A 15,601-nucleotide genomic window follows, 5' to 3' on the forward strand; every position below is an offset into this window, starting at 1 on the left:
TCCCGAGTCCGACCCTCGTGTTTGGCTGACCGCCGCCGGCGCCGCCGCGCGGGGTGGACAATCTCGGGTCGTGACCTGTCTGACCTGACCTCAGCGCTCCGCACGTGTCAGACTGTCTGGGAATGCAGCGAGGGGACCCGCGAGTAATAACACACAGCTTGCTATTCAATGAGAAGTTTGACTCGTAGGCGGCGGAACGGGGAGGGCACCGGGGCACCGTGCCCCCCTTTGATTTTGGCATTTTAACATTAGCCCTATGGGCGTTGCATGGAAAGAATGGGACCAAAAGTCGGCAGTACCCCCCCCCCCCTTAATTGAAGGTGTTCCGCCGCTACTGGTTTGACTGGGGTGTGTTCTTGTTTGTTGTCATCGAAAGACCATAAAAATAGTCCGCACAAGTGTATCGCTTCTAGCAGAGGGAATATTTTCCCTCCATGTGTCCAGATATACAGCCGATCAGTGCTGCAGAGCACTGTCACGGGTCGAGCTCCTCCCCCTCCCCCCCCATACCCTGTCACCCCCGGCTACTGGACCCTTCCGCCGGTGCTATTTTCATCACCCATAATCCAATAGCGTCATGTATCGTTACGTGTCACGTCTCACCATGTCATGGTACTCGAATTAAGCTTTCATAAAGGAAAGGCCATTTCGAAATCTTTAGCAGTGATGGCTATTGTTATCGCTGATTAGAACGTGATTAAAAAATCCGGATGTTCAATAAGTAAATGGCATGAGCGAACTGCAATCTGCCTTATCCCAATCTATACATCCCATGTATCCCAATGTAGGTACCTAAGATTTATCCTCCTCGCGGATCATCCGAATCCAGTATCCACCCTACCCATTACAACCGATTCCGAATCAATGGCCCTCAGAATGTCTTGTTCCTCGCGGTGCAATAATGCAGTAGCCAGTAACCCTGGTGAAGAAATTGTAAAGATGTATCGCGCCGACCGACCCTTGAGCGGATTTCCCTTCCACAGGTAGGTACTGACCCTGTGACGTCAGGCAGGGCCCGACACTGGCGGATCCAGGCTTGCGTTTTTTTGGGGGGGGGGGGGCCAACTCATGCAGGAGCCAAACCTAGGGTACCCCCAAATCCTGTTTTCTCATCGGATTTAGGCCACTTATTTTTCGTCACAGCCCTGACACTATGAATTTTTTTTAACTAAAAAGAAAAATATACAAATGGTAGCCCACCCGACCCATGCCTTTATATTACTTTGTAAACACTCACCATTGTTTTTATCGACCAGTTAAAGGGACCCTCCCACCTTAACATTAGATTTGAGCTGAGATAGCCAAAATGGGGTCCCTGGCTCACAATTACCGGTTTCGGCACGCACTCACAACATCGAGAAATGCCTTAAATCGGAAATATTGAATTTCAAAATTGCAGCATTTTGATTCAGAGGGGCTAATGCTTTTGGATACCCCTCTGAATGTGTGACGTCAGCGGAGATCTAATGATTTTTTAATATTTTACTAAAACGTTTGGTAGCATGCGGTGGTATAGGCTGCTTTGCGCGCAACAAATGCCGCACTTTCAAATAAAGTCGCTAGGAACAGCAGCGGATATCCCAAAAAGTAAACAAAAATAAAAGTCTAATCTCTTGAAAACCGGTGAATATTTTTCGATAAAATTTGGTAGATATTCGTTTTCGCCCTTTCTGAACCTAGCGACATCACTTTCATGCCAATTCATTAACTTTTTTGAAGGTGGGAGGGTCTCTTTAACCCGCTTCGAGTCCGTGCTTGGGTCCCTTTGCGGGCCGGGAGGTGGTAAAACAGCCCTGTCTAACTCGGCTCCTGGGCCACGCCCTGATTGAACTATGTTTCATTATCGTTTGGGGAGGGGGAAAACGGGCCACTTTAGGCCTCTGGGAAGGGGGCATGGCCCTAAATGCCCCCTCCCTGGATCCGCCAGTGTAAGAAGAGACCATTGGAGCTGCAGTTGGGTACCTCAGACATCAGGGTACGCCCTCAGATGTATGTATAGGACTCGCATGGAGACCTCTTATGCTATAGTGTACTGAAAGGACCCAGAGGAGCCTGTCTATATGGGCTCCCGGAGATAGACGTGGGCCCTCAGGAGCCCGCCAGAGCCCCAATGAGGGATAAGTGAGGGATACCAAGTGCCTGCAATTGCATATTGCATAAGCCATAACGCCTTTACAAATCAATATATTATGCATCAGTGGCAGATCCAAGGGGGGCCACATGGGTCATGACCCCCTTGGTGCCCGGGGGCACCACAGGCCTGTCAGGGGCACCACCGGCCTAGTAGGGGCACCACCAGCCCGCCAGGGGCACCACAGGCCTAGCAAGGGCACCACGGGCCTGTGAGGGGCCCCACAGGCTTGTCAGGGGCACCCCAGGTCTGTCAGGGACACCAGAGACCTGCCAGGGGCGCCGCCGGCCTCGCAGGGGCACCATGGGCCTGTCAGGGACACCAGAGGCCTAGCAGGGGTACCACAGGCCTTACAGGGGCACCACCGGCCTTGCAGGGGCACCTTGGGCCTGTCAGGGGCACCACAGTCCTGTCAGCGGCCTGCCAGGGGCACCACCGGTCTAGCAGGGGCACCATGAGCCTGTCAGGGGCCCCACCGGCCTCGCAGGGGGCAACCGCGCCGGCCTCGCAGGCATCACGGCATCACGCAGGGGCACCTTGGGCCTGTCGGGGGCATCACGGGCCTGTTGGGGGCACTTTAGGCTTGTCAGGGGCACCACAGTCCTGTCAGGTCCCAGGGGCATCAGCAGCCTAGCAGGGGCACCCTAGGCCCGCCAGAGGTACAGCCCACCGCTTAAGTAATGTAGGGTTTTACCAAACTCAACGGTTGGCTTTGACTGGCGATTGTTTAATACGAAGTGATTGAAAAGAAGATGTCAATAGCTAATGTTGCAGCTGCAAGGGTGACGATACATATAAGCTACATTCAAAGTTTCATTGTAGTCTGGCTAATCGTTCCTAAGCTTCAGAAGCAGAACATACCCATGACTGAAACCCCACATTACTTCTGCTGTGGACTGTACCACAGGCCTGCCAGGGTCCAGGGGCACCACAGGCCTAGCAAGGGCACCACGGGCCTGTCAGGGGCACCTCAGGCTCCCGTGCCCCCCCCCCCTCCCCCCCAGATCCGCCAGTGATGCCACACCACGCGAAACACCGCCAACTACCAGCTGCCGCGCCATAAACACGTGCCAACAACAGTCTTTTTTTAAGGTCGACTCCGCTCGCGCAACTTTTGACTGACCCTCACTGCTACTATATTGCTTCCTTATTATGCTGTGGAAAGCTTTACTTCACCAAGTGGCTAAAAACCTCCATCAAGGTATATTTTCTTAGCAATTTTTCTGGCGTTTTGGGGGGGGGGGCCAAACAGGCCACTTTAGGCCTTTGGGGGGGGGCCATGGCCCCCGTGGCCCCCCCCCTGGATCCGCCAGTGGGGCCCGATGACGTCATCCCTTGTGCTGGGAAGACCGGTGGAGTTTTCTTTGAACAGTGACTGTTAACCGCACCCTCCTACTGCTCGCCAAACGCGTTGGATACGGAACCACAGCTTAGCGGTTGATGGAAGGATTGCGAATTCCGTCAGATCAGCGGTGGATCTCCAAAGAAATGCGGCACTCAAGTCTGTTGCGAACCGTAGGCAGGCACAATACTAATGGACTTAAGACGTTCTGCCGTGCCCTGAAAGAACTGTGCTTACAGAGTTTTCTGTACATACACGAAAATGCCGATGTAATACGGGAGTACCGACTCCTTCACAAAAAGCAGTTCCTATGGAGCGGGAGATAGGACGATGGGCGGAAAGGTATCTAGAGAGAATTGGAGAAAGAGAGAGAGAGAGAGAGAGAGAGAGAGAGAGAGAGAGAGAGAGAGAGAGAGAGAGGGGGGGGGGGGAGGGAGGGAGGGAGGGAGGGAGGGAGAAAGAGAAAGAGAAAGAGAAAGAGAGAGTGAGAGTGAGAGTGAGAGTGAGAGTGAGAGTGAGAGTGAGAGTGAGAGTGAGAGTGAGAGTGAGAGTGAGAGTGAGAGTGAGAGTGAGAGTGAGAGTGAGAGTGAGAGTGAGAGTGAGAGTGAGAGTGAGAGTGAGAGTGAGAGTGAGAGTGAGAGTGAGAGTGAGAGTGAGAGTGAGAGAGAGAGAGAGAGAGAGAGAGAGAGAGAGAGAGAGAGAGAGAGAGAGAGAGAGAGAGAGAGAGAGAGAGAGAGAGAGAGAGAGAGAGAGAGAGAGAGAGAGAGATAACGACCAACTGTGATTCAAGACTATGGGTAATGTCAATGGGGATGATAGCGGTTATTCTCGACATTCGGCACGGCATATCCAGGTGTTCCCCGAAAATATGAGCCGATAGATTTATAGGTAGCTGATAGATACAGCTTTGCTACCCAATTCCCATGTTGCCGATAAGGCGGCTCACAAGACATATTGCGAACATGTAGCCAAGACAAACAAACGATATTCACGATATTCACATAATCCAACGTCGTATGATGTCTCTCGTGTCCGGCATCATTTACCTGAAATAAAGCTGTCTACCATGCGGGACGGAAGATTTATTTACCTTGAGAACAGAACGAAACGATCCCAATCTCCAAACAATAAACCTGAAGTCACTCAGCCATGCCGTGCTGAACCATAACTCGGCCAGTATCTGCACGCTCTTGTCCGGCGCGGTCTGATCCCGCCGGCCGTCTGTCTGGTGCGCACTGCGCAATGACTGTCTGGAGAACACACCTATCAGGTGTTACCAGGGTGTTACCTGTCTGGAGAACACACTTATCAGGTGTTACCAGGGTGTTGCCGAATGGTTGGACAGAAGTGCGACCCTCTTCAGTATCAGTTGCGCCGCTGACAGGGCCTGGCCGATAACCGGTGGGTGACCCCGACCGATAAAGGTGGTCTGTTCTTCGAGTTGGTGACGGCACGCCACGCGCGGAGAGGGAAAATCAAACACAGAGGCATTCATTGAGTCGGGGGCGGGGCGCACAAATCTTGGAGATCTGAAGGAACACTCAATTCGTGCCTCCCGCACCACTCAGGTTCGATAAACAGTGAACAAAAACGATAACGTAACAAAGCATAGTAAAGAAACTATGTGTATTATGTTGACCGCGCCAGTCACTGACAGCAGAGTTATCAGTTATCACAGATATGGTCAATACAACGCGTGTGAGCGAACTTAGATATCAACGGGCAAACACAAGAGCTGAACAGCGCCCGTGTCATAGAGAACTCGCGGGCTTCAACACAACCAACTGAACATCACATGCACAATGCTGCTAGCTGCATAGGCCATAGCAACTGTTGCCATGCTTCCCGCAGCTAACATGAAACATGATGAAATTAAAGGGACCCTCCCACCTTCAAAAAAGTTAATGAATTGGCATGAAAGTGATGTCGCTCGGTTCAGAAAGAGCAAAAATGAATATCTACTAAATTTCATCGAAAAATATTCACCGGTTTTCAAGATATTAGACTTTTACTTTTGTTTACTTTTTGGGATCTCCGCTGTTCCTAGCGACTTTATTTGAAAGTGCGGCATTTGTTGCGCGCAAAGCAGCATATACCACCGCGTGCTGCCAAACGTTTTAGTAAAAGATTTAAAAATCGTTAGATCTCCGCTGACGTCACAAATTCTAAGGGGGCATACCAATGCATTAGCCCCTTAGAATCCGAAAACTGCAAGTTTGAAATTCCATATCTCCGAATTAAAGCATTTTTCGATGTTGTGAATGCCCAAACCGGGATTTTCAGGCCATGGCCACCAATTTGGCTATCTCAACTCAAAACTAATGTTAAGGTGGGAGGGTCCCTTTAACGAGACTTACGCCTCACGGAATCCCCTCCGTCGAAATCCTTGTCTGATCCAACGGAAAGTCCTCGCTTTTTACACAGTCGCCGTTAGTTGGTTACCGCCCTCCGCAACATTGATCCTACAGCATTCAGTTTAGCCATCAGGCTCACACCCAACACAACACCACAGCCCTAGAGAGACGCTGCTTTGTACAGTCCACAGCAGAAGTAATGTGTGGTTTCAGTCATGGGTATGTTCTGCTTCTGAAGCCTAGGAACAATCAGCCAGACTGCAACGAGACTTTAAATGTAGCTTACATGTATCTTCACCCTTGCAGCTACAACTTTATCTATTGACGTCTTCTTTTCAATCAGTCCGCGTTTAAAAATCGTCGGTCAAAGCCATCTGTTGAGATTGGTAAAACCACACATTACTTTAGCGGTGGGCTGTACCTACCTAGGAAATGGCACCATCCGAAACTGACTACAGGGGGTCATAGACGATTATTTCTAACTCCAGAGCTGTACAGGATGAAACACAAGACCACACCAGTAACTGTTCATTGATCACGAAGGGCTCAAGCGATGTCGACCTGGCACTTGCTATGAAGCCTACATGGCAAAAGATTTAGCGGAAGCTATACAAACGCAGCATTCTAGAAATGAAAATGAGGACAGTGGAGAAAAAATGTTTGTGGTTGAAAATGAGCAAGGTTGTCACGAGATGCTTACAGCGAAGAGGATGTTTGTCTTGTCTGAGTGTAGCCTATAATCTACCACGATCGGAAAATCTACGTCAAACGCTCGCATGGCTGACACTGTTGCATCGCGATCGCAAGTTACAGTATCAGTCCCACGTGAACAACTAATGTGAAAACAACAAAGAAACCGCCTTCAATGTGTCCAGCAGCGCCTGAACCCCTGATCTCATCTGCAGTCACATACGAAAGCCCGTTTGCCATCAAAGCGCCATCTGCAGTTCGCTGCAGAGAAGCAACAACCTACCGACAGTGAGCTTCTGGTCTCGACCGACAGATGGCAGGATGGGAAGAACAGCGGTAGCCGCTCGGTCGGTACTGCAAAATCGGAGAATTGATTTCGTACGCTTAGTCTTCTTCTAATTACACGCATGAGTAATGTTAAATACGACCTTACAAGTCTGGGAAACTGCCACTCAACCTTTGAGTACCTTCTAGTCATGCACAGCGGCTGTCGTTTCTTCGGCGCTAAAATGCCGTTCCTGTGGTCCCACTGCTAACACTACGCACCAGACACGCTCGCACAAGGCACGCTCGTCCAACCATCGCCCGCCATCGTCCAGTGTCTTCATCATTCATCAATGTACACACAGCCTCACAGGGCCACAGCTGCCAAAGTTCCTCACCTGACCTCACTCCGACGTTCTCAGGCCGTCTCTTTCCATTTCGCTCAGGCTTGGACCCACCAGGGGAGCATGACGAGCCGCTCAGTCGGACATGTTGAAAGTGTTGAGGAAGACAGCAGCCTGGACGTCCGGGTTCGGACGCCGGCCGTTCACCGCCAAAAGAAGAGGCGTTTGAACGCGAATCAGACGGAAGTTCACCATCTGAAACCAATAGACTCGTCACGATCAATGCACGTGCTTAGTCGCGAGAGAAAACATCGAAATGTTCACTGTTAACGTACAGTTCACGTGACGGGTCTAGTTTCGATTAGTTTCCGGAGCATATTCAATAGTTTGCCAGACTCATGTGCAACGTGGCAAAACTTTCATCTCATGTAAGTTATCACGCTCTCAGCAAGAATAACAAAGCAACTGTGTGAATAAGAAACTATAATTCGGAGCGTGTGTCGGAGCATGTTTCATCCGGTTTCAGGAACAACGTGCCGCCTGGCACACGTTTCAAACCAGCCGAGGCACCATAGTTCGAAATGTTGTATCCGGATCCGGGGAAACGTGCTGACTGTTGCACGTTTCCAACCACTGGTGTTCAGTACTGACGCTCCTGACCTGGTTCTTATGTCGGACGTCCACAGTGACCAGCAGGGGCTCAGGGATGACCACTGTGTCTCCGATGATGACCCCCTTGCCCTCGGCCAGGTTGTACACGTTGACGGCCACGCAGCTGCCTTCAGAGTCCACCAGACAGAATGTGCTGAGGGGAGAACAAAGAGGGGCTATAGTTAGCATCCAATTCTGGCTTATCTCTGGGTGTATGTGTTTAGGTGATACGGACCCTCACAGTGGTAATCGTTGATAACGTTTATACTTTTAACAGAGTGGTCAACAATCAACATGGTATGAAACCTCGCACTGACTCTCGGAAAATAATATAGCCACATAACACTTTACCAATTCATATTGCTTAAACTTGTGAGTTGTATTATAACAAACCAAAGTGATATTTGTTCAAACCTAGAGTTCAACACAGCCCGATCACCCCAATGCTCCTCTTCCATCCATCACACCCACCCTACACAAATCCCCTCTCGCAACCGTCACGAGAGGCTCCCTCCCTCCCTCCCACACACTCACAAAGGCACGTTGTCCTCGGCGGGCACGCTGCAGACCACCTTCCCTGCCAGCAGCCGACCCGTGTTGGTGCCGGGACTCAGCCCCGAGAGCAAACCCGGCTTCAGCTTCACTTTCCTGCCACCGACCGTGCACTCTTCGGCGTACATACCCAGACGGGGCTTTGTCAGCTCCTGTGGAAGTGAATAAAGGTGGTGAAACACAAGGCGCGGTTCACAAAGGAAGTCCAACGTGATGCAAGTCACGAGATCGGAGGGCAATACGAGCGTGGCCCCAGTGAACTGGAGGGAAATGTTCACGTGAGTTTGGAAAAATATTGGGCCTGTTCCAGCGCCTCCAGAAGAAATTCTTGACTGGAGGCTCTACCAGAGGTTTTACTGGAGGCGCTGGAACGCAATCTGGAGATTTCTGGAGATTGGCGTCATAGATACCAAAAGAATGACGATTGTTCTCTCTTGAAACGCAAAATTTGTTTTCAATTTTAGTTAAAAAGATAAATAAAATTATAGCAATGTAATTTTCTTTACATTCAAGTTGTAAAATTATCAGTCAAATGTCCTTTGTTTACATTCGTGATTGTCACATGTGCACCATAATTGTAGACCAGAGCCTCCAGAGAAATTTGGACCTCTCAACTCTCTGGAGGCTACTGGAGGTTTCTGGAGCTTTGGTGAGAGCTTTCTGGAGCTTTCTGGAGGCGCTGGAACGCTCTCTGGAGGATTCTAGAGCTTTCTGGAGCTTTCTGGAGGTTTCTGGAGGCGCTGGAACAGGCCCATTGTAATGTTTGAAAATATTCATACGGGAAGTTTCAAGTTCAGCATGGGAATATGAGAAGAAGAGACAGCTGGTGTATTAGTAGGCGTTAGAGGGCAACTGGTGCCATGAGTTTACTCATCACAGGCTTGGCAGTTGGCACAGCTCCATCGTAACTAACACAAGACTTCTGAAGACTTTTTGACTTTCAAAGATTATCATTCTGACTTTAGACTTACGAAGACACCAAGGCAGACTTCCACAGACTCCCTGTCATACTTTCAAACTGCCAAACTGACTTCCAAAGACATCAAGACAGACTCTCATCTGCCATACCTGAGTAAACGCCAGGAGCCGTTTGTGTTTCTGCTTGCCGCGCGCTGCTACCATCTCAGCCACCCTGCTCAGGTGCTGGAGCAGAGCCTTCTCTCGTTCAGCCGGTGGTGACCAGGTGGGGAACAGGCGCGCAGCCATGTCGAACGACTCCAGCGCCGCCTGGTACTGCTCCTCGTACTTCAGACACTGCCGGGGTGGGAGAATGAGAATAAGAGAGAGGGTGAGTTGTAATGTGACGATTATTTCATAAATATGCAAGATATTACAACAAAAATTACCCGACGTTTCGTTTATTATAACTTTTTCAAGGGTAATGACCCTTGAAAAAGTTATAATAAACGAAACGTCGGGTAATTTTTGTTGTAATATCTTGCATGTTTATGAAAGAGAGAGGGTGCTGACTCCAGGGCTGCCTGGCATTAACCCTCGTAGACACTGTGGGGTGGGAGCGGAGAGAAGGATATAGATGATTCTTCATGGCTCCGAGTGGAAGATAAGGATATCTTTTCCAAGCGGGTTACTGAAAAACCGAGCGACGAAGGAGCAAGGTTTTTCTGTTACACGCGAGGAAAAGATATCCGATCTTCCACGAGTGAGCCATGAGGAATCCTATATCTTTTTATGTTGAGGTTTATTCTTAATTATTTAAATATCATATTCAAATGTATTCATCTATGTAAAAATAGATTTAGAGTATTTTGTATTTATTTCATAAGTTTCATACACAAACAACCGTTAACCCGCGCCCCACTGGGGTCTGCGTATAACACGCCCTACTGGGGGGGGGGGGGGGGGCTATTCATAGCCCCCCCTCCTAACTCCGAAACTACTGGGCCGATCGTCAAAATTCAAACGGCGTCTGATAGCCCCGGAAAAACTGTCGAACGAAACCTAATTTCATTGACCTCGAGGTAACCGATGACGTCACAGGTCAGGTCAAAGTAAAAATTATTAGCATTTTGGCTTCTTCACGTTTTGGGCTCTGGCCGCCGTCTTACAAGTCAGATCAGGCTCATTTTTGGTTTACACACTCGTGAACAGATGCTCTAGATACTCTGAGGGTACCAAACTTGTACTTTGATTTTCAGGTCAAGGTCAGGTCATCACAGGTCACGAAAATATTATATCATCCGTCGGTCACGTGACACATGTTTTATGGTCCATTTAGGCCAAACATTTCGAATTTGATGTCGTCTGTGTCATTCGAGGTCATTTTGAGTCAAATTTAGCTCAGGTCAGGTCACTTTCAGGTCAAAAAAGGTCAAATTTTGAAGTTAAAGTTTTTCAACAAAAAAGGTGTCTATTGGATGCAGTTTGAGCTCAGGAACACGATAGTGCTATTTATATTGGCGTACGATGTCAAATTCGTGCTGAAAAATTGATTTGAAAAATTAATAATTGTTAATTTTTTGCAATAATGCGTATAACTTGGCCATTTTTGAAGATATTTAGCTAAAACATGCTAGAGTTAGTCATAATAATGCGTTCTATCACATATATTCCGGTTTTTTTCGAAAAGTCAAAAAGTTTTTGAAAAAAATGTAAAAATATAAATTTTGAATTTTAATATATAAAACTTTCGAAATTTTCAAAATTTCGAAAATCCGAGATAGCAGTTTGATAGCGCAGTCTATTCTGAGTCCTCTCATGCAAAGAAGTTGGATCTAGCTTAAAAACTGAGCTCTTGGGAGCGATTGCCGTGGTTCAATGTTTTGCGTCGAAATCGGCCGAACATGACGTCACTCTGACGTCATTTCCGGCTGTCCTATGGTAGGTACGAAGTTCAAATTTTGACACAAGGTGTCAAATTGATGCAGCCGAAGGTACTGAAAGTTTGGCGTCGATAAGTCAAGCGGTTTGGAAGTAATTGCAGAAAAACGAGAGGGGGGGCTATAAATAGCCCCCCCCCTCCCAGTGGGGCGCGGGTTAAAAATGGCTCAGTTATTGACCCATCATCACTTGAACTCTTGATTTTTAGCTTTGAACCCGCGAGACCTTATCTTCGCATCTCAGTGGGATGCAGAGATAACAAATTCTTATCCTTGCATCTCAGAGGAGTGCGAGATAGAAATATCCCTGCACTGTAGGCCCAATGGCAAATAAACCTCAACTAGAAAGATATTTTGCGCAGCCTTTACAAAAGAGCTCAGTGATGCATGATGAATGCCGAATGGTGTGCAGGAAAACCAAGATTTAAAAATGTAGTTTCAGAAAGTTTGTAAAAATGATTGCTTCCAGCAGCCCAAACCATAGCTCCTGGCAATGCATGTGTGTATGAACAATACCACGAGGGTCAAACGTACCACAGCTCGATTGTAGTGAAGCTCCGGGCTGGACCGGGCCGCGGGATCTCTCTCCTGCAAACAAGAAACAAACATTTCAGCCGGAATAAGACGGCCTACAAAAGAAAAACGATGTTTCGGTCCAGTGTAGAAATTTACGTGTGACGGAAAAGGAGATTAGTCTTCAGCTTTCTCGTTCACTGACCGGTAGAGCCTCCGTCATAATGCCTATTACACCTCCATCAACTATCCAATCCACGCCCCTCACCCTCTCCTCCTCCCCCATCACACTCGCAACTCACGGCGCGCTGGTAGGCGACCAGGCACTGTTTGAGCAGTTTCGGGTCCGGTTTGATGGCAAAGAAGGCGGAGAGGTAGGCGTTGCCGAGGATCTGCCACGAGACGCCGTCCTGCAGGTCCAGCTCCACGGCCTCCTTGGCCTTCAGCAGGCTCTCCTCCACCTGCTTGCTGCGCTGGAGAGGGTCCCGCGGCGCCGTCTGTCTCTGCACCATCGACAGCTGGCGCAGCGAGACCGGGTTCTTGCCCTGCGAATGAGGGTCGGGTCACGACTCACCATAGAGCAGGGAAGAGGCGATTTCATAGGGAAGTCGGACACAAACATTAATCTGGCTGCGCTTTGTAGACGTGATTATGTATTTATCAATGCCTGTACCAGCTCAGCTATCTCTGCTCTATCACTCTCCCTGCCGAACTCTCGCTACTCACCGATTCCAGGGCGCGTGTGAAGCAGTTTCCAGCGGCGACAGCATCCTCGCGTTTCCAGAGGCACGCCCCCAGCTCGTTCCAGGCGGCGGTGTGCCGGTGGTCGAGCTTTGTGGCGCGGCTGAGCAGCTCCTCTGCCTGGCTCGAGTGGTCCGGCTGCACGTTACGGGCGCGCCCGAGCAGGTACAGGTACCGCACCCGGTCGGCCTTCTCCGCCGTCTCTGGTGAGCGGATGTGAACAGGGATAATGTGTGCTTAGTGGGTCAGCAGCAGACCGTAGGTTTTCTATGACATCCTGCAAAAATATGGTGTTTCATTGTGGCTACTAGCTAAGCTTTGAAATGGTAGTGATTGGTAAGAATGTCTTCTAAAAGTGTGCATATTTGTTTTGCACCCAAACCTAGTTGAGGAATCACACAGCATATTCATAAGCATCACAAAGTGAACTAATAAAAAACTTATAAATGGCCACTAAGCCCATTGCTTATAGCAAGTCACATCTCTGAAACAAATGTTGTTGTTAGCTAACCTACTACCTAACTAGTGACAGCACCTTAAATTGTGCAAATACCTATAATGATTTATGCCCCACAGAAATTCCAACAGGAGGTCACTGACTCACTATGTAACTTAGAGCCAAAACTCAAGCTTTTGTAAGCTACAAAATAACAGTTTCTGAATTACCCTTGATTTCATCAGCAAATTTGATTATCTCATCCAGTTTGCTCTGTACATCCTCTTGCTTCTTGCCAGCCTCTTCAATTGAGTGTGTTTCAAAGTACTGATCTCGAAAAGTGAACAACTCATTCACCTTTTTCTGAAATAACATACAAGTGGATAAGTTGCATGCTTTCAAAGCAAAATAGGCATATCTTCATTTTAATTACAAAAATGGAACCTAGTATATCAAACTGATAATGCAGCCGCATAGTTCACTTATGCAAGAAATACTTAAACGAGCTATGCTAAAAGAAAAATGTATCAGCTACGTGGTGCTAGGTTTATTAAAGACTTAAATAAATTTGTATCATAAATTTCAAAGTTGCTGGTAATCTTCCAGTTATTATTCAAATCATCTTTATTCTTATCATAAGCTTATCATTAGAATCAGTGAGATGAGTGAAAACTTACCTCCAATTCATCCAGCTCAGCACACCCCATGACTGATGTTTGTGGTCTTGGATCTGTTGGTCATAGGCACTTCTTCAATCAGTTCAAATGTGAATCCTGCAATAATATACATGTGACTAGGTTTGCACTCTTCTGAAACGACTTTTCAGAAAACAAGATCAAAACTCCTAATGGGAGGTAGGTATACACTACACAACAGCCTATCCCAGCCTGATCCTATTTAAATTATAGTCACCCATGCCACCAAGGCTATATCATAGTGCCTTGATATCAAACCATGCCACGAACCAGTGACCAAGTCAGTCAAGTCAAAGTGGTTTTGGCATGCTCAAGTTAGACTGAGACAAGTTCAAGTTCATTTGCAAATGACGAGCAAAATAAAGGCAACGTTACATACTATACAATATATGCAGACCAAGAAATTCTTTAAAATGTAAAAAGCATAAATAATTTACAAAACTCACATAAGTACTGCAGCTTTGGGTTGGCTCTTGAGTTGTTATTCAATAATGTCTCGCACACGCCATAACTGTAGGATTCTATTGCTACCATATCCCGTCGTATTAAAAAAGTGCTACCCGAGATAAGTACTTACATTTAAACTTTGCAATTTGCATATACCAAGGCCGGGATACAATGTGATTGTAATGCATGCATGATGATCGTGACACCCGTCCGTCGTTTCCATCCTCAGGATACTGAAATCCTTCTCCTCCACGCCGCAACCCCATTCCGGGCTGGACAGGTATCTTTATCTCATGCGCAGGGGCGGCGGATTCGGGGGGGCAGGGGGGCAGCTGCCCCCCCTGGCAAACTCGTGGGGGGGCAAAAGTATCTTTTTGCCCCCCCATAATTTGTGACAAAGTTTAGACAAGAAACCACATAGCTGATTATTCTGTTCGATCATCTGAAGATGTAACCAGATGCCCATATACTTTATCATACGTTGCCTTTCTTAAATGACAAACGTTCGCGTTCAACTGAAGTTTTCCTCTCTTCAACCTAGTTTTGGAGGCATTATAAGCGTCAACGTGACGCAGCGGCAGCCCAGGCCTTCAGTGACCGCTTACAGGGGCGACGGATACGGGGTGGCAGAGGAGGCACCGTCCCCTAGGAAACTTTTGGAGGAGGGGCAAACGTATATTCTTGCCCCTCCATAATTTGTGCCCTAAACATGATGAAAATTTTCATAACCTATTGCATATTTTCTATTGCATGTGGTAATTTTCATAACCATATTGCAGCTTTGCGCTCCTACAGTTTGTCCAACGGTGCCTTTTGAATATGTGTAAATGCTAACCATTTCCGCTTTATATCATTTTATTTTTGTCTTTTCAGATTCGATTTATATATATTTTAAGTGTGCGAGAGACGCAACTCATACCTTCAGTGGTCGTTTGCCGTAATTTTGTACCTACATAAATGCCAAATCGCAAGCGAGCGGAGACGGAAGGGCTAGCCATTCGCTTGCGGGTAGTTAGGACTGATGCGCGCTCATAATAAGCCACTCCCCTGATTTTTTCGAGCGCAACAGTTTCCAGCGCATAAAATGGTAAACGCCGAGGTCGTACACATTGACCACATTGACCAATGCACGGTATATGGTATGACACCCAAAGGCCAGTCATCAGAGATCTGCTTTGGGCATTCGGAGGCTTGTGTGGGGCGCAGTGTAAAAACTGGATGTTCACAGTTCAATATCCGCTTTATTTCAGTTTTCACCATTAAAAAAGTAAAAATTAATGTTGGAAACTTTTGAGGGTTAGGGCACTAATCATTAGTGGGCCCCCCTCTGTCGTAAGGCTGGCTATAGAATAAAGAGCATCAAACACGAACAGTAGCGGCGGAACACCTTCAATTAAGGGGGGGGGGGGGCACTGCCGACTTTTGGTCCCATTCTTTCCATGCAACGCCCATAGGGCTAACGTTAAAATGCCAAATCAAAGGGGGCACGGTGCCCCGGTGCCCTGCCCGTTCCGCCGCCCATGAGCACGAAAGCAAAATCTAAGGCATTTTGAAAAAAAATGAGTATGCCCCGCAGCGTCCGATAACCCAGTGGGACACAACAC

At 47.9% G+C, this 15,601-nt stretch overlaps 1 protein-coding gene across 2 annotated transcripts; it reads right to left on the reverse strand.

Annotated features, from left to right (window-relative positions):
- Window positions 1–6,887: 6,887 nt before the first annotated feature.
- LOC122376278 (tetratricopeptide repeat protein 5-like) lies at window positions 6,888–14,027 on the reverse strand. Of its 2 annotated transcripts, none has more exons than XM_043356076.1 (10): window positions 13,997–14,027; window positions 13,533–13,628; window positions 13,086–13,218; window positions 12,405–12,622; window positions 11,981–12,223; window positions 11,700–11,753; window positions 9,397–9,582; window positions 8,311–8,480; window positions 7,786–7,930; window positions 6,888–7,380 (listed from the first exon to the last, which is right to left on the reverse strand). In XM_043356076.1, exons 2-10 carry the CDS (start codon window positions 13,560–13,562, stop codon window positions 7,261–7,263), a joined length of 1,299 nt encoding a protein of 432 aa, XP_043212011.1. In that variant the 5' UTR covers window positions 13,563–13,628; window positions 13,997–14,027; the 3' UTR covers window positions 6,888–7,260. The 2 variants fall into 2 exon arrangements, with proteins under 2 accessions (XP_043212011.1, XP_043212012.1); XM_043356077.1 differs by having other exon boundaries at window positions 13,533–13,585; window positions 13,997–14,008.
- Window positions 14,028–15,601: the final 1,574 nt, after the last annotated feature.

This window comes from Amphibalanus amphitrite, unplaced genomic scaffold, assembly GCF_019059575.1.
Source record: "Amphibalanus amphitrite isolate SeventyFive unplaced genomic scaffold, NRLGWU_Aamphi_draft 002082F_arrow, whole genome shotgun sequence".
In the NCBI taxonomy this organism is placed as follows: Eukaryota; Metazoa; Arthropoda; class Thecostraca; order Balanomorpha; family Balanidae; genus Amphibalanus; species Amphibalanus amphitrite.